At 38.0% G+C, this 25,735-nt stretch overlaps 1 protein-coding gene across 2 annotated transcripts in view; it reads left to right on the top strand.

Annotated features, from left to right (window-relative positions):
• Positions 1-48: 48 nt before the first annotated feature.
• Positions 49-25,735, top strand: part of LOC126088151 (pyruvate dehydrogenase phosphatase regulatory subunit, mitochondrial-like) — a 199,290-nt gene continuing 173,603 nt past the window's right edge. For both annotated transcript variants that reach the window (XR_007519946.1, XM_049906267.1), the window contains exons 1-3: positions 49-396; positions 24,581-24,894; positions 24,977-25,104. Coding sequence is in view for 1 of the 2 variants with exons in the window: in XM_049906267.1 (XP_049762224.1) it covers positions 24,599-24,894; positions 24,977-25,104 (424 nt within the window). In the remaining variant the exon portion in view is untranslated. The remainder of the gene's footprint in view (positions 397-24,580; positions 24,895-24,976; positions 25,105-25,735) is intronic.

Raw genomic sequence — 25,735 nt, forward strand, 5'->3', positions numbered from 1 at the left:
AAATAGACGTATTTGTCATTTCAAAAACTTTGAGAAGATTTTCATCCCATAGAAACTATGACAGATTAAAAGTTGACTTCACCAAAATACTTTCGATACGAGAATGCTATCCTTTATTTATAAACAAACTTTACGTAAAGCTTGCAAATGGCGAACAGCTGATTCTGAGACTGCGCGGTATACAACATAGTGCAGTACATCTGTTGTTCACGTTTTTCTGCACAAAATGCGGAGAAGAAAGTTGAACAGTTGATACTAAACCAGGAAATCCCGAATATACCATTGGGAGGAATGACAATAAGACTCACTTGTTTGAAGTACTACTGTTATTCTCCAGACTTCCTGCTGGTATTTTACTTATCACATGCAAAATACCCAGAAAAAAATTGTCATCAGGTAACACTAATTACAGGAACGCAGAATGTTGTATTCGCATTGTTGGTGCTTTATAAAGAAATTCGATTTCGCATTAGTGTAGCCACCTATAGTGATACAATTGAATAGCTTGTTTTTGGCAAGTGGACCCACCTAAATACAGGCCTAATCACCCCTCAAATCCAGTGTTAAGATTTGTTTTTCATTCATCTCTTTCACACTACCTTCTGGATCGAGGGGAGAAATAAAGTAGGTGTAAATTTTACTATGCAAAAGGGGTTACGTTATGAATGAAACAGTGTAACAGAGGATGCATATACACTTTAATGGGTATGTGAGGCACAGGAGATGGTTTATAACAAGAAATCTGTATAGTTCGAGATGATGTTTAATGTACTAATATATTGTATGGACAGAAAGTTGTTTATAGGGCATGATTTATGGGTAGGCTACTGTGGCCCAACTGATGTTTTATTTATTTTTAATTTCTCACTGGTTCAGAAGGATATGTTTTGCCCTTCAGCAGAATGTACTTTGCCCTTATAACTAAGATTTGGATATATTGGTCTCCTGAAACTAAGGGAAAACTATGTATATCAGTTTGATATATACTATTTCTTTCCTGTTTAGCTTGTAAGGTATGCAGAACACTGCCCCAGTATTGCCACAAAAAGAAATTGATTCCTTGTGGGGTTCTGTTGAATAGTCTCTGCTGAACAGGGTTGTTTCCTGAAATGGGAACTCAAAATACCAAAATCAGCTAGCCAGTAACAAACTGTACAGATAAAATAAGAAATACATTCAGATTATGTTTTTTATCATTTTTGTGAGTGGGTTGTGTTGATAGCCAGCAGTTACTATTGTAGATGAATGATTATATATTACACAATGATCTTCTAATGACAAGCACAGATAGCATTAAGTACTATATATAAAAGATTTATTTATTGACTTTATTTATTTAGCACTGTATTACCACATTCATGATATTGGACTTGACAAAGTACAGAACAGTATAAAATATTACATATTTACATCATGTACAAAATCTTATCATTGGTATCAACACATCTTTATAACAAAAACATTATTCTGCTTACGTACATACAGATAGAACAAAAGCTTGTGAAACCCCTTGCTTGATTTTACTGAAACTATTAGTAGGCCTACCAGTACTTTAGTTACCTAGACAGAGCAACATACAGCACAAAAGCTAGGTGCATAATTTCATACATACATGGATGAAAGAAGTTCAGTTTTATCTAAGAATGGTTAATAATTATGAATTTTTGTTTAGAGAGTTATGAAGTAGACTTACAGATTTGAGCAAAATTCCAGGTATTTGTTATTGCTATAGAAGCTGTTGTTTATTAATAGATTTGTTAGTTCTTTTTTTAATATATTAGTGTGTGGTATTTTTCTGATGCTATCTGGCAATGCACTGCACAGAATTTTAAGTTTGTAAACAGCATTGTCCTGATACATTGATTTTCTTTGCACATCCCTATGATAGTCATCCGTGTTCCTTGTTTGATAATGGTGGATCTCATTATTCATGGTTTTTAATGAAGCATATGCTTTCAAATATAAATATAGATCATAAAGTCATGATTTTTATTCCGTAAAGATACCTCTACATGGTGATCTGTAAGCAACATCACTTATTAAACTTAAAGTTTTCTTCTGGAGCTTAAAAGACTGCTCTGCAAAAGAGGTATTTCCTGAGAACACTATTCCATACTTCAGTAGAATATGCATGTATGCGTAATAAGCACTTAACACTGTTCGGTATTGCAGCTATCTTTAAGCACTCTTAATATGTAACAGTACTTGCTTAATTTTTTGTTAAGCATTTCTATGTGTTTTTCCCATCTTAGATGCTGATCCACCCATAATCCTAAAAATTTTATGTGATTCTTTTGCTAAATTTGGCTATTCAATAATGTGAATTGTACATTGGTCCTATTTTTGTTCTGTACATGGTTGAAGTTCATCCATACAGTTGTCTTGTCATTAAGAACACAGTATTTATTTCAGCAGATACATGAATTTTAGATTTATCCACAAAGATTCTTGCAGTAGCTGCACTGTCTTGTTTCTGGTATTTTATATCTTAAATGCTCTAGAAATACTGCTACTGAATGGAAGCAGTGATCCAATAAGAATGCCCATATGGTTTTACAAAAGAGTAAGAATGATGATATGTCTTTTATTTTATACGGAAGACTATTGTAAATTTGTATAGTGCTGTTTACTGTGGAGGTTTTATGGGCTGATGTCCTTATTGACTGGACATGAAACTTTTCATTTTGTCTTGTATCTGTTCATGGATATTTTTCTGTCACTTCTGCTGTTTTGTCGATTTTTACAGACTGACAGACTGCAGAACAATTCTACCACCACCCACACTCATTTCACTAAAGAATTGTAGGGATACAGTAAGAGAGATTAGGACTTGGGCATAGGCATAAAGGCAGTTATTTTCCCCTCCCTCTATTTGTGAATGAAACAGGAAATGAAACGACTAGAAGGGCTGCCAACTACTCTCCACTATATATCATTCAATGGATTACGGACTAAGTATGTAGATGTAGATAAAATCTGTCTTTTAATTTTCTTATGTGTTAGTTCCACTTGTTTAATGACAGTGTTTCCACCAAGCTGTTATGTTAAGTAAATAGCCAAGTTTATACAGTTATATTGGCTAGTTTCGATCATGTGATTATTCTCGAGTACAGAATGGGTACTCGTTGTAAGTAGTATAAAAGGTATCACATATCATACCCATTTATGCATGGTACTGTTGTCAACAGACACAGTCTTGGGATAGGTGTCAACAAATTGTGTATTATTTCCCCCTCTTAACACTTCACCTTGCCTAAATGTCTGTCTTCTGGTGTTGTAATAACTGCAGTTGGCTGCTTGATAGGATTTGAACTAAGAGTATTTGGAAACTTATCACAAATGGTTTCTGTTTGAATGGTGAACACAGTTTTAGCTTATTCATATCAATTTATTAAATGATGAGTACCAATGAAATTCAATTTGACAAGGAACAACATACTTGAGAATACTGTGTGCCATTCTATAACTGTTTAGTTTCTCTGCCTAACATATGATATGAAATCACACTGTAATCATTTTAGTATCAAATTTTCTTCCACATGTGTGTGAGCCTTCAAACACATTAACAAAAGTACAGCAATATTTAAACAGAAGAAATAAAACCATACATAATTGTTGTTATGAGTGTGGTGCTTTTTTCCCATTGCCATGCACCTCAAAAGGGTTTGCTGAGGATGGATGTAGAATAGTGATAACTTATCATTAATAAAGCATTGTACAAGCGCAGGTCGGTTCTGGTGAGGATGAATGACCGTGTGGACATCTGATAGAGTTACTTCTGAAATAAAGGAATTCATTCAAACAATATTACGTGTTTTCTTGATTATGGAATACAATTGGGCACACCCGAGTCAAAATGGCAAACCATCAGCCAGTTGAGCTGGTCATGAAAGGATGTTGTTCTAACATCAGAACAAAGTCTGAACAACCAGGAGAGAGAGAATAGGGTGCATGTCATGTCGAGATGGAGGCAGTAGCAAGTAGCATCCTGCAGCCAACACGACTTTACTCCCATGTGCCTCACTGGCTCTTCAGAAGCCCTTTGGGTTTATCAGACAATTCATTTTAAGGGAACAAACAACTTGTGCTGAGACAACTATCATACTTGGCAAGTACACCTTAATGAATTATGCTCGAACATTGCAGGTGAAAATTTAAGTGGAAAAATTTATAAATAACAATAAAAATGTGTGACGTCCAGTAGACTGCTTAGGAAATCAGCCTGAATACTAGTTAAATTTTTGGGAGATGCTTGTCTTTTATCAGTCAGTATCTTGATGATGATGGTAATGGGTCAATGGAAGCGTCCAATTCCACTCGTCTGCTTTGACCCGTGGCATAAGGGTGTTGTGGTGTGTGACGTCATTACGGCATGGAGTATATGAATTGGTTGTGTTTGTAGATGTTGTGTTTGATGGTGCCCTCTGGCGACGTGTGTATATGTGCTGAGTGTAATGTGTTGGCCGGCCGGAGTGGCCGAGCGGTTCTAGGCGCTTCAGTCTGGAGCCGCGCGACCGCTACGGTCGCAGGTTCGAATCCTGCCTTGGGCATGGATATGTGTGATGTCCTTAGGTTGGTTAGGTTTAAGTAGTTCTAAGTTCTAGGGGACTGATGACCTCAGATGTTAAGTCCCATAGTGCTCAGAGCCATTTGAACCATTTTTGTAATGTGTTGTATCGTGTCCATTTGAGCCTTGGTGTAGGATGTGTGAATTTGTGGTTTAGGATGTAAGCTTTGGAAGTCTTTTCAGTGAGTTATCAATTAACTTCGTTTGTTTATGTGTCTGTCATTTCATTAGGTGTTATTGGTTTGCTGTTTGTGGTGCTGCGAGACATTTAATTTATTGTGTGGCTTCTGTTGTTAGGTATGGATATGATGATGAAATATAACAGTGCTATGTTGCAGTCGGAGATGGGGGGGGGGGACATGCTGTCCATTATAAAATTCCTCCAGTTATCAGTTATTTGGACTGATCGCTGAGATTGTGAAGTGTAGCATTTGTCACGAGAACGTGAGGTTGACCAGTTCCGTCGTCTCGGACCAGGGATGGGTACATGTGGCAGTGGCAGAGAGAGAGAGAGAGAGAGAGAGAGAGAGAGAGAGTGTGTGTGTGTGTGTGTGTGTGTGTGTGTGTGTGTGTGTGTGTGTTGGTTGGTTGGTATCAATAGTTGTGGTTGACCTATGTAGGTCAAGGGAAATGACCAATTCCAATTTTTGTAGTTGTAGGTGTTGGTGTGTTGGTATCATCAGCTGTGATTGACCTATGTAGAACAAGAGAAGTGTCCGATTCCTTTGGATTTTTGTTCGTGTATGGACTGTTGTAATTCCCCCACCCCCTGCCCAATGAGTTTTGGGATTGTGTTTTGTTTACTGTTGTATTTAGCATGTCCCCAGCCTAAAACCCCCAATTTCCCATTGTTGACCCATTAGTTTGATTGTATTTTTGGAAGGAGATGTTGTTGTCTTATTTATATTTATTTTCTTGTTTGTTGGCATGTGTGTGTAGTGATGTCATAGGCGCCATATTGGAGACACTTAGAATAGCACTTTCCCCCATACTGATGACGTCATGGGTCAAAGCAGACTGGTGGAATCGGACACTTCTTTAATCCAATAATAATAATAATAATAATAATATTCTTTATTTGTCTATGTTAAGTTTTCAGTCTTGGACATCATAATTTTTTGTTCATTTATAACAGTGATATCATGCCATATGTATAACTAATATATACATCAAGTAGTATGTTATATAACCGTATACAAACATTTACTTCCACTAATACCCTACAGTATATAAAAGTAGAGCCATCTGTATTGCAACTCAGAATTCCTTAAGTGAGCATGTTGTTGTTGTGGTCTTCAGTCCTGAGACTGGTTTGATGCAGCTTTCCATGCTACTCTATCCTGCGCAAGCTTCTTCATCTCCCAGTACTTACTGCAACCTACATCCTTCTGAATCTGCTTAGTGTATTTATCTCTTGGTCTCCCTCTACAATATTTACCCTCCACGCTGCCCACCAATGCTAAATTTGTGATCTCTTGATGCCTCAAAACATGTCCTACCAACCGATCCCTTCTTCTAGTCAAGTTGTGCCACAAACTCCTCTTCTCCCCAATTCTATTCAGTACCTCCTCATTAGTTATGTGATCTATCCATCTAATCTTCAGCATTCTTCTGTAGCACCACATTTCGAAAGCTTCTATTCTCTTCTTGTCCAAACTATTGATCGTCCATGTTTCACTTCCATACATGGCTACACTCCATACAAATACTTTCAGAAGCGACTTCCTGACACTTAAATCAATACTCGATGTTAACAAATTTCTCTTCTTCAGAAACGCTTTCCTTGCCATTGCCAGTCTACATTTTATATCCTCTCTACTTCGACCATCATCAGTTATTTTGCTCCCCAAATAGCAAAACTCCTTTACTACTTTAAGTGTCTCATTTCCTAATCTAATACCCTCAACATCACCCGACTTAATTCGACTACATTCCATTATCCTCATTTTGCTTTTGTTGATGTTCATGTTATATCCTCCTTTCAAGACACTGTCCATTCCGTTCAACTTCTCTTCCAAGTCATTTGCTGCCTCTGACAGAATTACAATGTCATCAGCAAACCTCAAAGTTTTTATTTCTTCTCCATGAATTTTAATACCTACTCCAAATTTTTCTTTTGTTTCCTTTACTGCTTGCTCGATATACAGATTGAATAACATCGGGAGAGGCTACAACCCTGTCTCACTCCCTTCCCAATCGCTGCTTCCCTTTCATGCCCCTCGACTCTTATAAATGCCATCTGGTTTCTGTACAAATTGTAAATAGCCTTTCGCTCCCTGTATTTTACCCCTGCCACCTTCAGAATTTGAAAGAGAGTATTCCGGTTAACATTGTCAAAAGCTTTCTCTAAGTCTACAACTGCTAGATACGTAGGTTTGCCTTTCCTTAATCTTTCTTCTAAGATAAGTCGTAAGTTTAGTATTGCCTCACGTGTTCCAACATTTCTACGGAATCCAAACTGATCTTCCCCGAGGTCCGCTTCTACCAGTTTTTCCATTCGTCTGTAAATAATTCGCGTTAGTGTTTTGCAGCTGTGACTTATTAAACTGATAGTTCGGTAATTTTCACATCTGTCAACACCTGCTTTCTTTGGGATTGGAATTATTATATTCTTCATGAAGTCTGAGGGTATTTCACCTGTCTCATACATCTGGCTCACCAGATGGTAGAGTTCTGTCAAGACTGGCTCTCCCAAGGCTGTCAGTAGTTCTAATGGAATGTTGTCTACTCCCGGGGCCTTGTTTCGACTCAGGTCTTTCAGTGCTCTGTCAAACTCTTCACGCAGTATCTAATCTCCCATTTCATCTTCCTCTACATCCTCTTCCATTTCCATAATATTGTCCTCAAGTACATCGCCCTTGTATAAACCCTCTATAAACTCCTTCCACCTTTCTGCCTTCCCTTCTTTGCTTAGAACTGGGTTTCCATCTGAGCTCTTGATATTCATACAAGTGGTTCTCTTATCTCCAAAGGTCTCTTTAATTTTCCTGTAGGCAGTATCTATCTTACCCCTAGTGAGATAAGCCTCTACATCCTTACATTTGTCCTGTAGCCATCCCTGCTTAGCCATTTTGCACTTCCTGTCGATCTTATTTTTGAGACGTTTGTATTCCTTTTTGCCTGCTTCATTTACTGCATTTTTATATTTTCTCCTTTCATCAATTAAATTCAATATTTCTTCTGTTACCCAAGGATTTCTATTAGCCCTCGTCTTTTTACCTACTTGATCCTCTGCTGCCTTCACTACTTCATCCCTCAGAGCTACCCATTCTTCTTCTACTGTATTTCTTTCCCCCATTCCTGTCAATTGTTCCCTTATGCTCTCCCTGAAACTCTGTACAACCTCTGGTTTAGTCAGTTTATCCAGGTCCCATCTCCTTAAATTAGCACCTTCTTGTAGTTTCTTCTGTTTTAATCTACAGCTCATAACCAATAGGTTGTGGTCAGAGTTCACATCTGCCCCTGGAAATGTCTTACAATTTAAAATCTGGTTCCTAAATCTCTGTCTTACCATTATATAATCTATGTGATACCTTTTAGTATCTCCAGGATTCTTCCAAGTATACAACATTCTTTTATGATTCTTGAACCAAGTGTTAGCTATGATTAAGTTATGCTCTGTGCAAAATTCTACCAGACGGCTTCCTCTTTCATTTCTTCCCCTCAATCCCTATTCACCTACTATGTTTCCTTCTCTCCCTTTTCCTACTCTCGAATTCCAGTCACCCATGACTATTAAATTTTCGTCTCCCTTCACTACCTGAATAATTTCTTTTATCTCATCATACATTTCATCAATTTCTTCATCATCTGCAGAGCTAGTTGGCACATAAACTTGTACTACTGTAGTAGGCATGGGCTTTGTGTCTATCTTGGCCACAATAATGCGTTCACTATGCTGTTTGTAGTAGCTTACCCACACTCCTTTTTTTTTTTATTCATTATTAAACCTACTCCTGCATTACCCCTATTTGATTTTGTATTTATAACCCTGTATTCACCTGACCAAAAGTCTTGTTCCTCTTGCCACCGAACTTCACTAATTCCCACTATATCTAACTTTAACCTATTTATTTCCCTTTTTAAATTTTCTAACCTACCTGCCCAATTAAGGGATCTGACATTCCACGCTCCGATCCGTAGAACGCCAGTTTTCTTTCTCCTGATAACGACGTCCTCTTGAGTAGTCCCCGCCTGGAGATCCGAATGGGGGACTATTTTACCTCCGGAATATTTTACCCAAGAGGACGCCATCATCATTTAATCATACAGTAAAGCTGCATGCCCTCGGGAAAAATTAAGGCTGTAGTTTCCACTTGCTTTCAGCCGTTTGCAGTACCAGCACAGCAAGGCCGTTTTGGTTAATGTTACAAGGCCAGATCAGGCAATCATCCAGACTGTTGCCCGTGCAACTACTGAAAAGGCTACTGCCCCTCTTCAGGAACCACACATTTGTCTGGCCTCTCAACAGATACCCCTCCGTTGTGGTTGCACCTACGGCACGGCCATCTGTATCGCTGAGGTACGCAAGCCTCCCCACCAATGGCAAGGTCCATGGTTCATGGGGGGAAGTAAGTGAGCATAAAATTATTTATTAGGATAGATAAAAGATCTACTCACTGAGCAGTGGCAGAACACACACATAAAAGACTGTTGTGGAAGTAGCCACTGGTTCTGAAAGCTTGCCAGTCACAATCTTTTATGAGTGTATTGAACTGAATTGAATTGAATTGAATCGAATGAAATTTTAATGTCATTTAGCTATTACAACAATTGACAAAGTTAAGTTACATATACAGAGGGGTCCAAAAAAAAAAGTGTCCACTGTTTAAAAGTCCATAACTGGCAAACTAATTGACGGAGTTATCTCATCTTTGGTAGTGTAATAGTTTGCAGTTCCAGCAATCGCCACAAAGGCGTTGTGTTGCATTGTTTTGTTTTGTCATATGACAGTCACCAGATAGTCAGTGTTTTGTTCTTAGTTGCACCTAGTTACTCAAGTAAAAATGGCTGGCGCAAGGCTTACATTCGATGAAAGGAAGTCAGTTTTGAAGTGGTAATTTAAATACGAAAACATTAATGAGGTTCAATGGCAATGTCGAAATGAGTATCAAACAGAGCCACCGACACGTTTAACGATTCGTTGCATTCGAGATTAATTTGAAGCCGTAGAGGTGGTGTGAAGTATCCATCATGTTCCCCAGACCTAACTCCTCTGGATTTTTACCTGTGGGGAACACTAAAGGATGTCGTTTATTGACAAAAGCCATTCACATTCGATGAACTTCGAGAATCCGTCATACATTCATGTGCAAATATCCAACTGAACACGTTGCAGTCAGTAATTCGTTAGTGGTTTACCAACATGGTGCGCAACGATGAAGAGTTTGCTGAGATGATTGTGTGGTCTGATGAGGTACAGTTCAAACTCAATGGTACAGTAAATCGCCACAATTGCATCTACTGGGCCACTGAAAATCTGAACGTCCATTTAGACAAAGCCGTGCATTTGCCAGCAGTAAATGTGTGGTGTGGGTTGTCTTACCGGGGCTTGATTGGGCCATTCTTCTTTGATGGCACAGTCACCGGTGACGTGTAGCTTCAGACATCCATTTTACCTGCCATCTGAGACTTGTATGGAGATAGAAGAGTTTACTTTCAACAAGATGGTGCCTCAGCCCACTACCAAAATTGTGTTATGGCGTATCTTGACGAAAATCTACCAGGAAGATGGATAGGCCGCAGAGGTGCTGTGGAGTATCCACCACGTTCCCCAGACCTAACTCCTCTGGACTTTTACCTGTGAGGAACACTAAAGGACATCGTTTATCGACAAAAGCCATGCACATTGGATGAACTTCGAGAATCCATCGTACATTCATGAGCAAATATCCAACTGAACACCTTGCAGTCAGTAGTTCGTGCTGCAGTTCGGCGGCATTGTTTGTGTGTGGATGTTGATGGTGACCATGTCAAACACCTACAGTGATATCTTTAAGTTGGACTTTTAGTTACACTTTCACCAAAAATGAGACAACTCCGTCAATTAGTTTGCAAGTTATGGACTTTTAAACAGTGGACACATTTTTTTTGACCCCTCTGTATACAAGTTATACAGCATATATACATGGGTTGAAGATCAGTATGTCACTATTGGTTTTCCATAAAGTACAATAATTAAAATGAAATAATATGAAAACATTGCATCATAAATTACTCAGTTAAAGAAATTATGCTGCACTCTCCAAACCGGTACCACTATGATATTTTATAGTCATAAAATTCCTGAAGTGAGTAGCAAGGATTTGCAGCTGATCAACTGAATAATATGTCATTAAATAAATCAGATGGAGCTTCTACTCGTTCTAGTGGCAGTTTGTTAAACATCTTCATACCCACCACTTCATAGCTGTCCAGTGACTTGGATAACCTGTAGCAAGGTATGTCAAGATGGGTACTATTTCTGGTTCCATGAGAGTGTACATCTCTTCTATGCTGGTAATCTGGTAAGTTGCTCTTTATATGCAGTGGGGCAGTGTAAATATACATGTTTATAACAGTTAATATTTTTAAGTTGATAAACAGTGGTTCTGCCACAGCTTGAAGAGTAGATTTTTTATCTATCCAATTAAATAATTTTATCAATAATTGATTGTTTTCATTATTAAGTGAACATAAACATCTTTCAATTAACAATTGATTCATTTTGCCCTTGAAAAGATTACCATGGAGTTGCTTGATATTATTTGGCAACTTATTGTAGAATTGTCTCCCAGTTTCGAAAGGACTGTGATCTGTAGGTCTTTTATTAATTAGGATCCTATGATAGACTCATCTGGTTCATATATTGTAGTTATGGATGTCTCTGTCCATTACACTTATTTCATTGTTCTCTTTAACAATCGTTATAGTGTTAAGGATATACAATGAGTTCACAGTTAGTAAATTATAATTTTTGAAGTAGTCACTGCAGGACTGGCATTTGCTTGTATTAGCAATTATCGTAACTGCTCTGTTTTGAAGCCTGAAAATCCTATCCATATAGACTGTGGGTGCCCCACACAAAACCTCAGTCCGATGTTGCAAATGTGAGTGGATTAAACTGTAATATATCTGTCTAATGAAAAAGGGGGGGGGGGGATATTATATTTGAAAAACATTTTAATAAATAAATATTACTGGTAACCTTTTTACAGATGTAGCTGATACACTCTTTTCATATAAGATGTTCAACAATCAAAATGCCTAAAAACTTACATTTATCAGATGTTTAAACTGTAGATCGTGATTTAGTATGAGTATTGTTATAATTTAATGATAACTTTATTGCTTCGGTCTTGTTCTTATTCAGTGTAAGTGTATTCATGGTTAATACAATGTAACAATATTATGAGAAGTAAAGTTGCCACTCACCATATAGTGGAGCTGCCGAATCGCAGATAGGCACAACAAAAAGTACTTTTCGTTGTGCCTATCTGCAACTCAGCATCTTCACTATATGGTGAGTGGCAACTTTCCTTTTCATAATACTGTTGTATTCATTATTAGATATTCTGTGATCATTTCGAAGTTCTCAGTATTACTTTGGAATGCTAGCTGCTGTCGCCACAGCTAATAAATGATGTATCGTCAGCATAGTTCACTAGTTTTGAGTTTTGTGGCTGTGTTATGTTATTAATATATACAAGAAATTAGAATGACCTAAATTTATTTCCCTGTGGGACTCTATCTTAACAATGGAGTTGTGTATGCTAATTTTACTGGTTTGGTTGTTATAACTTAGTTAGTGTATTGTCTTCTATTTCAGAGATAAGTACTTAAGAATTATAGTGCTACTCCTCTTATACCATAAATTTCTAACTTGGATAATAGTACTGCATGCTTCACAGAATAAAATGCTTTAGACAAACCTAGAAGAGTCCCAGTAACTTTATTTCATCTATCTAGTCTGTTCAGAAGTTCATGGAAAAAAGTTGGTACTCCTGTTTTTGTGGATCGTTCTTTTCGGGACCCATTCTGTGAGTTGTTTAATAGATTGTATTTACAGAAGAAGGATTCCATTTGGTCTAGAATAAATCTTTCAGGCAGCTTGCGACGTGTTGACATCAGTAAAATTGGCCTGTAATTATTTATGTCAGTAGTTGCACCCTTTTTTATACACTGGTCGTATCTCAGTAAGTTTTAAAAGTTCATCTATTTAATAAATGTGTTTTTGGTTTTATTAATTCATTTTTGCATTCTTTATGCAATGTAGACTATATGTCATCCCAGCCACTAGATGTTTTTATTTTGTATTTTGGGATTATTTTAATGACCTCCTATACTGTAATACTCCTTAGGAAAAATGAATTACTCATTTTAACTGCATTTATTTGTAATATTGGTTCATCAATTTCTTCTCTGCATGTCTTACTAAAATGCTTTGTGAAGACCTCAGTTACTGTCTTTGGCTCATTCAACAATACTCAATTTTCTTCTAGGGCTATATTGCTGCAACTAGATCCTCTTTGTGTTAACATTCTTTGTTTATAATATGCCAGATGGTTTTTCTTACATTACTGGATTTACTTATCTGTTAATAATAATAATGGTGTGCTTTTAGTCTGTTCAGGGATTTCCTGTATGTTTTTCTGCTGCTTTTTTGCTTTGTTATGAAGTAATGAAATTTTGTATCTCTAAACAGCACATATAATTCTTTCTTTTTTTTCTTTTAGTTTGTCTATTTTTTGAAGAAATTTAATGTTCTTTGTGTGGTCTGATTTCCTTACTTCTTTTTTTTTAATATTTGACATGCCTGATGAAAACTATGGTTAAATATTTAATGGAAAAGCCCCCACTTTTCATTTAGATCATGTGATCTGTGTACCTTTTGCCAGTCCCTCTGAGAAAGACGCTTCTTCATTTTTTTAGTTAACTTTCCTTTTATGAGTGAGTTGGTCACAATGCAGAACTATTTTGTGGTCTGTTTTAATCTCTATGGATAGAGTTCTATGGTCCGAGAGATTTGTTTCAATAGTTCTTACCACTATATATTTCCTATCTAGATTCACAACAACATGGTCAGTGCAGGACTGTGAGTTAGGTGTTATTCTGGTTGGTTCCTCATTTATTTTGATACGGTTATAGCAGTGCAACAAGTAAGAATATCTAAGATAATGTACATTATAACTTAAAGAGTCTATGTTTACATCTCCTATTGTTATAACCTATTTTTCTGTCTGTAGATAGTTTATCCAGCAGTTGTTCTAATTGGCAAAAGAATTCTTTTACATCACTATTTGGTCATTTATACAGGCCAATAATTTTGAAGCCGCTTTTGTGTACCTTCATTTTAACTGCTGCTGCTTCAAAGCCCATCTCCATTGCAAGATTATCAACGTACTCAGTGTTTCAACAATGAATGTTACTTCTAACATAAATGCTTGCTCCACCACCCATGTGTATTTTTCTGTAATATAGGTCACAATTTTGTAATTGTTTAACTTAAAACTATGAGCCTCTTCATGCTTGCATGTAAGTTCATCCACAAGGTATATGTATGGTTTACTTTCACATAGAAATTTATCAACTTGTTCTATTTTGTTAGTAATTTATTGGGCATTCTGGAACATAATTTTACATTTTTCATTTTTCTTGATGCTGTCCATACTCTTTCACCTTCATGTGTGCTCACCGAAGGCCTATGTACAATAAAAAAGGGATGTCAGTTTCACTTGAAAACTAACTGTTTTTATATACAGAGGGGTCCAAAAAATGTATCCACTGTTTTAAAGTTCATAACTTGCAAACTAATTGACGGAGTTGTCTCATTTTTGGTGAAAGTGTAGCTTAAAGTCCAACCTAAAGATATCACTGTAATGTGTTCAAAATGGTCACCATTAACATCCACACACAAATGATGCTGCCGAACTGTAAATATTTATTGTGTATTCCTGCTTTCCAAAATGTTCCAGAACCCACAGGATCTCCTCACTATGGATCAATTGGAACAAAAGCCACATCTAATGTAAGAGAAATTAGGGCTCAACTGGAAACATATAGGCAGTCAGTTTACCCTTGCTTCATTCATAAGTGGAAGAGGACAGAGAATGACTAGCATTGGTACAAGGTTCCTTCCACCATGCACTGTTATGTTGGGTTGTGGAGTATGTATGTACTGTAAAGGGAAAAGATTATAATGGGACTTGAAGCTGGAGATGGAGCACCAGGATAGTAATCAGGCCACACTAGAAACAGTCAGCCCTGGTCAGCAACCCATATGCTGAGTGGCACACCACATCTTCCATTTGACAGCCTTCTGCTTGATGAAACCCGACAATTCACCAGGAAGCTGCAGCCCAACCCAGTGCTGGTTATGATAACCAGTCATTACAGATAATTCGACATGACACACAAATGCCATGACTACTGAAAGCAGCAGCATTTAAGCCCATCTGAACCAGCCCATCAGGACTCGAGCAGCTGGGTAGTTATGTGACATGAATCCTATGCCGCCCACTGCCATGCCAATGATGCAGACACACCTGCCACTGACGGGGCACGAACCACGGCCTGCCACCAAAGCATCTGGGCTCCAGGACAACCCCGCACTTTTGCACCATTCCAGGAGTGCAACATGAGGTCCAGCCATTCCCGCCCTTACTAGGATATCAAGAGACCTCTAAGCACTGGGCACTAAAGCGTGACACAGCCAGACATTCTCGCAGCATCTGCCATCAACCACACTTCTCCCAACCAGGGAATCTGAGAATCCAGTGACCCAGCAGCAGCAGCAGCAGCATGGTGCTTGGTCAGCAGCCAAGGGTCCACAAACTGGGAAATGCTGTGATATTCACCTTGTCCACCGTCTTTACTTGCTGTTCCAGACCATTTACTGTAAAGAAGCTGCATTAAAGGAGTTATTGTAACCCTAATCAGACTTCCTTCAGCTTCACACGTCATAGTTCTTAAGAAGAGAACCACAACCCACAACTAGCCACCTGGAAATCCCATTGTAACCAACAATGCAGAAACCAGCTGCCCTTGGCACCATTATAATAGATACAGATACTGGTGAGAGTACATTGAGATATACTGACCATTCAACCATTGATACTCTACATTCATACTCCGCACCCCACTTTGAAGTACATAGCAGAACATACTCCTATTCATAGGCATCTGCAAGGGAGGGGAGGCAGCAATAAGGAGCAGTTGTCCCCTCCTGAAATCTTGGTGCAGGCTTCTTATTATTATGGAATTCTCGTACGTTTCTGAATAGGATTACCTGTGACTATGCTACATCATAGGAATACCGTTGTTGAGTGTAACGGGTAATACTGTGGCTAAGCATTGACTTTATAACTTATGTTTGTTTTGTTGTTGAGCTGAGCAGGGGGAATTATAGCATTTCCTCTTCACAACAGTGATTTTGCTACAGTCCTGTAGCCATTGTGTATGTGAAGATTTACTGAACATTGCCAAAATAGTCCCCAGTCTATTTTCTACCACTTCCTTGTAGAAACCTTGTCAAGCTGCAGAAGGAAATCATTCTGACATGCTGGCATGTGGATTCTAACCCCTATTTCCAGCACAGAATAAGCATTGCTGCAGTATACTTACTCAACATCTGTCCACAATTTCATTAAGGATGCTGCCCCCCCCCCCCCCCCTTCTCCAGCTTCCCAACTGAATCACAACAGAAGTTTACTACTTGTCTTTGGTCATGGCTTTTTGCAGTACTTTGTCTTTGGATCTAAGTGCAGCATTCAAAAAGAGAAAATATCATTTTCTGCACTAGAAGAGCAGACAAAAATGAGAAAATTATCCACTCGAGAAATTGGGATCTTCCGAAACTTGATGGAGTGCAACACAGATCAAGATGCAGTCATAGAATTACAAATTGAGCAGTCCTGTTTTCATGACTGCACAATAATGTGTCGAAATAGGAAGACAATAACCATCTTAGTTCAGTTGTTGCCCGTTAAGTCAGTTGCACCAGCAAATTTGAGGTAGATTTGGGACTTTCTCAGGTGCTGTGCTGAGTTACATTTCACAAAAAAAAAAAAAAAAAAAAGGTAGCTTTGAAAACTGAGTTTATTAAATTTTAACTATGCCCCTCAACTCTGAGGAATGAGTGGCATGAAAACAACAAAAATCCATTTAGATGTTGTGATCTGAAGTTTTGTAAGCAAAAAAGATGATACAGATGGCATCGGAGTTGAATAACTGTTTTTAAAGTTTATATGTTGTTCCTCCACTTTGAAGAGTATTGATCAGTTACATTTCTGCTGGTGCTTTTTTTTAATAACCAACAATACTTTCTCAATTTTTCAGACTTTTTTTTCGTATTTCTGGTTTTTTTTTTTTTTTCTTCATTTTCAGGGTTAAGCTCTCATTATTGATATATAATCAAACATATCTTTCATGAATATTTCTAGCTTTATTTCCTAACTCATTAGATTTAATTATGTGGGAGTGTAATTTATGTTGTTAAATCAAGAAGGTGAAATCTGTATTCATTTTGCTGATAGAAAAGATGTACTTTATATGTATTAATGCAGTATGCTTACCTCTCAGGTATCAAAATAATCTACGTCCAACAAATATTGAGTTGAAATTATCAGTTGTTTGACATATGATATGCTTAGTATACTTCTCATCAAATTCAGTTCTTAAACACTCTGAATCAACTACATCTAAAATGGCAACTTTGAAATCTTGCTTCTTCTTGATCAGCTTTCTGTGGACAGCCATGTTCCTGTTTAGCTCACAATATTTTTTTTTTTTTTTTCATTTCATGCACTGAACACAAGTACAGCCGCTTAATTACTACTGGGTATGTGATATTTAGTCTAATGTTATCTTTATGGTTCACATAGATGAGATCTGTAGGGGGCTGTAAATGACAAATAACATGTAGCAATTGTGTTTAATAACAATTTCTTAAATGCATGTAGTAGAAAATACAGCGATGAACAGTTCAAGAGAAAAATCACAGCAGTGTGTTGAAAAGCAACTCATAAAATTCAATCATGTGAATTTATCACCAACTTCTTCCTCTGATATTAAGAAAATATATATTCGCTCAAAAATAAAGGCTCATCTGGGTTTAATGGTGTTTCCAACAGAGTACTAGAGATTTGTTCTCATATAATAAGTCCTGTCTTATCAGAAATATGTAATGTATCACTCACTCAAGGCACTTTTTATAGAGCTTGAAATGACATTATTAAACCCATTTGTAAGAAGGTGATAGGAAATATATCAATAATTACTGACTTGTTTCACTGTTGATTTAATTTTCCACAATTTTTGAGAAAGTAATGTATTCCAGAATAGTATCAGTAAATCACAGTCTGAATTTTAGAAGAGTCGCTCTACTGGGAATACCATTTACACATTCACTCACCAAATTTTATAAACATTAAACAAGAAAATAGCACTGGTTGATATTTTCTGTGACCTATCTAAGGCATTTCACTGTGTGAATCACAGAATGCTCCTGCATTAACTGAGGTTTTGTGGAACTGATGATTAGCTAGCCAACAGATAGCATCATATCTAAGAATGTGGAAAACTGGACTTAGTAAATCAACTATTGTAATGAGGTGAGATTCTTCTTAATGAGGTGAAATCATGTGTGGGGTACCGCAAGGCTCAATCTTAGGTCCACCATTGTTCCTCATACATGTAAACAATTAACCATCTAATACACAACGAGTAAAATTAGTTCTTTTTGTGAATGACACTAGTATTGTAATCAATCCAGACATACATACAGCAACAGAAGAAATGGTAAACTGTGTCCTCAAAAGTATTGTTGACTGGGTTTCTGTGAATGGTCACACACTCAATTTTAAACAGACACAACATATTCTGTTCTTGACATAGTGTAACTTCAAAATTTTTAGTTGTCCATATTGATGAGAATAACTGGAAAAAGACACATTTTGAACTCCTATAGCGACTTAGTTCCGTCACATTTGCGCTTAGAATCATTGCAAATCTTGGGTAACGAAAAGTTGACATATTCTTCCTATTTTCACTCAATAATATTATATGGAGTCTTCATTGCCCAAAATGTGCTATAAACATAATATGTGGTGCTCACCCACAATCATCTGGAAGACATCTGCTTAAGGAGCTGGGCTTTTTGACTACTGCTTCACAGTATGTTTATTTCCTCATGAAATTTGTTGCAAATAACCCATTGCAATTCAAAAGAAACAATGATGTGCATTATTACAGTACCAGAAGGAAAAACTGACCGTCATTACACCACATTGAAGTTGTCCTTAGCACAAAAAAGGATGCACAATGCTACAACAAAAATCTTTGATCACTTACCCAGTGATATAAAATATCAGACAGAAAACAAAGTAAAATTTGAAAACAAACTTAAAAAGTTTATTATTAATAACTTGTTAAGAACTACTCCTATTCCACAGTAGAGTTATTATAATTGTAATGTATAAAAGGTGATGGACAGGACTTACTAACTCACAGCAGTGTGTTTTTTATTGAAAATAAAGACAAAATAAAAATCTTCTAAATTTTCAACATGTAGCCATTGTTACAAATTAATTTGTGATGTGAATATGAAATGACTTGTTCACAATATAACCATTTATCATGTGAATTATCTATGGAACATGAACTAACTAACTACTGTTTTCACTGCTATTATTTGTTGATTGGAAAATTGCACAAAATACACTGAAGCACCAAAGAAACTGGTGTAGACAAGTGCAGTCAAATACAGAGACATGTAAAACAGGCAGAATATGGTGCTGCAGTCAGCAACACCTGTATAAGGCAACGAGTATCTGGTGCAGTTGTTAGATCAGTTACTGCTCCTACAATGGCTGGTTATCAAGAACTGAGTGAATTTGAATGTGGTATTATAGTTGGCACATGAGCGATGGGACACAGCATCTCAGATGATGAAGTGGGGTTTTTCTGTACGACCGTTTCATGTGTGTATCATGAATATCAGGGATCCGATAAAACATCAAATCTCCAACATCGCTGTGGCTGGAAATATATCCTGCAAGAACGGGACCAACGATGACTGAAGAGAATCATTCAACATGACAGATGTGCAACACTTCCGCAAGTTGCTGCAGATTTCGATGCTAGGCCATCTACAGATGTCAGTGTGCGAACCATTCAATGAAACATCATTGATATGTGCTTTTAGAGCTGAAGGCCTACTAGTGTACCCTTGATGACTATACAACGCAAAGCTTTATGCCTCGCCTGGGCCCATCAACACTGACATTGGACTGTAGATGGCTGGAAACATGTTGCCTGGTCAGACAAGTCTCATTTCAAATTGTATCGAGTGGATGGATGTGTATGGGTATGAAGACAACCTCATGAATCCATGGGCCCTGCATGTCATCAGGGGACTATTCAAGCTGGTAGAGGCTTTACAATGGTATGTGCAATTGGAGTGATATGGGACCCCTGATATGTCTAGATATGACTCTGACAGATGACATGTATGTAAGCATCCTGTCTGACCACCTGCATCCATTCATATCCGTTGTGCATTCTGATGAAGTTGGGCAATTCCAGCATGACAATGCGACACCCCACACATTCATAATTGCTACAGAGTGGCTCCAGGAACACTCTTCTGAGTCTAAACACTTCCGCTTGCCACCAAACTCCCCAGACATGAACATTATTGAGCATATCTGGGATGCCTTGCAATGTGCTGTTCAGAAGAGATCTCCACCCACTCGTACTCTTATGGATTTATCGGCAGTCCTGCAGGATTCATGGTGTCAGTTCCCTCCAGCACTAGTTTAGACATTAGTCGAGTCCACGCCACATAAGTTGCAGCACTTCTGGAGCTTGTGGGGGCCCTACATGATATTGGGCAGGTGTACCAATTTCTTTGGCTCTTCAGTGTATACTGGTCATTTGTTAGTTATTTTGAGGCCATCCTTGACAAACAAATGGTTACAGAGCCACACTATGTGATCAAAAGTATCTGGACACCTGGCTGAAAATGACTTACAAGTTCGTGGTGCCCTCCATCAGTAATGCTGGAATTCAATATGGTGTTGGCCCTCCCTTAGCCTTGATGACAACTTCCAGTCTCGCAGGCACATGTTCTATCAGGTTCTGGAAGGTTTCTTGGGCAATGGCAGCCCATTCTTCATGGAATGCTGCACTGAGGAGAGCTATTGATGCCAGTCGGTGAGGCCTGGCATGAAGTCAGCGTCCAAAACATCCCAAAGGTGTTCTTTATGGGTCAGGCCAGGATTCTGTGCAGGCCAGTCCATTACATGGATGTTATTGTCATGTAACCACTCCACCACAGGCCATGCATTATGAGATAGTGTCACGCAAAACAATAAGGGGTGCAAGCCCCCCCTGCTCCGGTCTCAGGTTCGAATCCTGCCTCGGGCATGGATGTGTGTGATGTCCTTATGTTAGTTAGGTTTAATTAGTTCTAAGTTCTAGGCGACTGATGACCTCAGAAGTTAAGTCACATAGTGCTCAGAGCCATTTTTTTGCAAGCCCCCCTCCATGAGAAAACTGACCACACCATAACACCACCACCAACACCTCTGAATTTTACTGGTGGTACTACACACGCTGGCAGATGACATTCACTGGGCATTTGCCATATCCACACCCTGCCATCAGATCACCACATTGTGTACCATGATTCGTCACTTCACACAACGTTTGTCCACAGTTCATTTGTCCAATGTTTACGCTCCTTACACCAAGCGAGGCGGTGTTTGCCATTTACCGGTGTGATGTGTGACTTATGAGCAGCCCTCGACCATGAAATCCAAGTTTTCTCACCTCCCATCTACCTGTCATAGTACTTGCGGTGGATCCTGATGCAGTTTGGAATTCCTGTGTGATAGTCTGGATAGATGTCTGCCTATTACACATTAACCCTAGCATGCCCAAGCCTTTTTTTCTAACTTAGATGCCTAAGGGGAGGGGGGGGGGGGGGGCGGTTCGGCGAGCCCACAGGTATTTATTAAATAAGTTTACTGATGAAAAATTACAACTTTCAAAATGGTCTATGTATTTTAACTAACCCATCGGTTTATAAATGTTGTTAATTGTTATAAATATTGGATTGAGTTAATAAAAATTTGACATATTACAATACAAAATACGGATGTGTTCACATACAAGAGACTACTCTGAGTCCTCAACTTCAAGGCAAGAGACACACTTCACAATTTTTTCTGAATGTGTGTTACACACATGTTTATGACACTGTCCACAATACTGTTTTGGTTGACTTAGATTGTTGTAGTTCTGCTGCTTTCTTTTAGCTTTACACAAATATGGCACCAACCTTTCCCTGCAGGAGGCTGACGTGCTTCTGTTGTTACTTCTTTGATTTTCTTTTGTAGAATAGTTTCCATTGATTGAACAATTTGGTTAGATAACCCTCTTGCATTGGCACTTCTTCCTTCTACCTGCAATTTCACTAGTTCCATCCCAGCTTGCAGAAGATAAAGTTTCTATTTGTTGTGTTTCTTTTCATTCCATCTTGGATGTTGCTGAATGAATATGGTGGTTACATTGATAGCACAAATGTTGATGAGAGAGTAAAATACAGATAGAAGCCATCTCTTTGTTCCCCTCTTGCAGGTGTACATACGCACCATTTGATCAATGGTATCAATTCCAACTTTAGTGGAATTATAATATGCATTTCTCTTGGTTTTATTCTTCTCTCCTCCAACAGTGGTTTCGTTTTTGCTATGTAGGACACCAAAGTTACTGGAGGCCTACCTGTTGATGGGTCTGTGAACAAGAACATTGATGAATATAGCTCTCAATTTGACGTGTTCTTTATTATGTCTGGAATATGCTTCCTGTTTGACTGGAGAGTTCCTACTGTAGTAACTTTGTAGTCTTGGTAAAACTCTTCCGCCAAATCCACCGATGTGTAGTATCGGTCTGTAATAATATTTTGATCAGTATTTTTCACAGGTGCTACCAGACGTTTGATGACAGCTGCTGAACCCCGTTCTTCTTTCGACAAATTCTGAACATTACCTGCATAGGGTTCCATATTCAAGACATATCTGTCAACTGCATCGGACTGCGTATAAGGATGCCATACTTGCCTGGTTTATCCTTCATAAATACTTTGAAGGGGCAGCGCCCTCTAAACAAGCTGAGCATCTCATCAATGGCGAGGTGGACCCCTGGTTTATACTTGAAAACATGACAGATTGCTGTGAACTTGTCTGCTTCCCTTCTTAGCTGGTACTTTTGTCATTAAACCTTATGATTGCAATAAGTTCCTTGAAACGATCTCTTTCCGTAATACCCTTGTAAACTGGCTGACCCATTAGGTCTGACCAAAGATCATGTACACTGACAGAATTGTCCTTATTTGCCCCCGTAAGTATCAGGACTCCTATAAAGGCATACAATTCTTTCTCATTAGTCAAAGTAACATTTCGCCTAACTGCCTCTTGATTTGAATGTTTTACTATAACATCCATGATGTCAGGTGTAAGAAGTAACTTCAAGGCTTCTCCAGGTGAATGGCAAACACCAGCTGGAGTTACTCCTGCCTGCTCTCTTGCTATATAAGCAACAGACCTCCAAGGAATTCTAGGCTGTGTGGTTACGTACCTTCTCCCAGACTTGGCCACAATAACATCCTGGTGGTCACTGCCTGAAGCTGCACTATCTTCATCTTCTCTAACATCCACATCACTTTCCCGATCTGAATCATACTCCATAACACCATCCTCATATTCCCTTTCGCTCCTCGAGTCAGAATCTGCATCTAAAATTTCATTCAGAACTCTTTCTAAAGACGAGTCATGTATTCTTTTAGCCATTTCTAAGTCTGGGTGTTAACAGTAGGGAACTGCACTAACTCACTGCTAGTTTACAAGCTAAATAACAGCTGACTGACATCAACAATCATGTCCTCTGAAAGTAAACCGATTGTTGTGAATATCAAGAATACCAACCAACAAGAAACTAACTTGCATTGTTGTAGAAATGAGAAATACAAAATTCTACTAAGGGAAATTTTCTATAGCATGGAAGCCTAAGGGGGGGGGGGGTTGTTGGACCCATAATAAGTTTATTTATTTTTTCTTTCAAAGCGGTAATTTTCTATAAAATATATTGACACTAACATTTCATAAAATAGCCAACAAACAATAACTCAAAGGGAATATGTAGTATGGAAGTTACTTGGGTAAGAGCAGGGGACATAAAAAAATTGTGGCTTCAACGAATCCCCCCCCCCCTCCCTCCCCTTAGGCATCCTTGGGTTAAGACCCTCTTCAACTGTTGGCAGTGGGGTCTGTCAACAAATGCAGTTGGCTTGTATGCTTTTGTGCTGTATGTATTCCTTTCATGTTTCCACTTCACTATCACATTGGAAACAGTGGACCTAGGGATGTTTGGGAGTGTGGAAATCTCACATACAGACATATGACACAATTGACACCCAATCACCTGAACACATTCAAATTCCGTGAGTTCCGCAGAATGCCCCATTCTGCTCTCTCACGATTCCTAAACTACTGAGGTCACGCACAACAGAGTGCTCTAAAGTCACCCATCCTGATAAATGAAAAACTATATGCTGAACTACCAAAGACAAATATTCAGTATCAGTCCAGTAGGTCCTGCACCCTCCTAAGGTTCATCTCTCTGATTTTGCTACAGAAATTGAACTGTTTGGTTTTGTTGTAGCTTCTTAGATCCTAATGGTGCTTGTAACTGTCAACGAGGAATTGACTGGTGTTATCTTTGCATCAGGTGTCATGATATCAATGTAACGTTTCCAAAAATCTATGACTTGTTAAGTTGTTATAAATGCTTACCATCGTACTTGAAACATATTGAACAAAAATTTTTTGTGTTGTGTATCATGAAATAGAAATATATTAAATCAAAATACAGTAAGATAACAGAAATATCAGCAATTTCCATATTTTTGTGATTTTCTCAGTAAGCATAGAAATATGAAGAGAGGTGTTTATATTTACTTGTTTCTTTTTCCAGTTTTCATGAACATACACAATGTTGTCTCTTTGTGGAAGAGCAGTACTTGTAAAACAATGGAGCTGTCAAAATGAATTTCTCCATATGCTTTGTAAGTATGTCAGCACCCAAGGCCCCCAGGGTGACAGTTCTGCATACTTTAGTGATGGTCCGAGATCTCAGAAGTTGTCATGGTCAACATCTACTGGAAATAATTCTCTTCTTCCTAAACAAGCTCAAGTGGTAATATGTGGTGCTGGAACAGTAGCAAATTCTGTAGCATATCATCTTGTGCAAAGTGGGTGGCATGATATATTGGTACTGGAACAAGAAAGGTTAGTAATGTAAAATATGGTTTACATTTTGTATATGTTATATGTTCTTTATTTAAATATTAATGCAATTTTTGTTGTAAAGGATTGGAAGTGGCACATCTTCATTTGGCTCTGGCACCTTGGGCCTTTTTAAACCTATGGCTGACAGACATCTTATTATGTACAGCATTAAACTATATCGACAGCTTGAGGAATTGGGATATGATATAGGTAATAATCTGCCTCAGCAGACTCTGAGATCTGCAGCAGGCATTTGCACAATACATTAGATATTTTTCTTGTCTCAGTTTTTTTCCTAGTGTCTGTACATGATCAAACACTAAATAAGTCAAAATTATGGAAAATCATATTTTATGTCTGGTGTGAGATTTCATATAAAAGAATATCACATGTAGAAAACAACTGCTTGCTGTAAACATTTCTTTTTTTTAATATTCTTGCTAATCACAATAAACTCCTAAAGTAATACTTATTCATTTATTTCATATATTTTTGTTTACATGTGAACGTAACTGTAAATTTATTTTCTGGATAAACTGGCGTGAGATAGACCTACTGCTAAATTTGCTAGTTGCTTTTCAAATTCACATTGCTCCATGTAATTCATGACAGTGATGTTGAAGAACTGATTGTTGTTTGTTAAATGTAATTATAACCAATCATTCAATATTCCTTTCATATTTGTCATTTGGGATTTTGTGGTTAACCGTCTCAAACAGCCTTGATAACTAAGAATGTATTTATTGCCCTGTAACCATTACCACATATGAAACTTCCTTTCAGATTAAAACTGTGTGCCGGACCGAGTCTTGAACTCGGGATCTTTGCCTTTCACGGGCAA

The sequence above is a fragment of the Schistocerca cancellata genome, chromosome 6, assembly GCF_023864275.1.
Source record: "Schistocerca cancellata isolate TAMUIC-IGC-003103 chromosome 6, iqSchCanc2.1, whole genome shotgun sequence".
Lineage (NCBI taxonomy): Eukaryota > Metazoa > Arthropoda > Insecta > Orthoptera > Acrididae > Schistocerca > Schistocerca cancellata.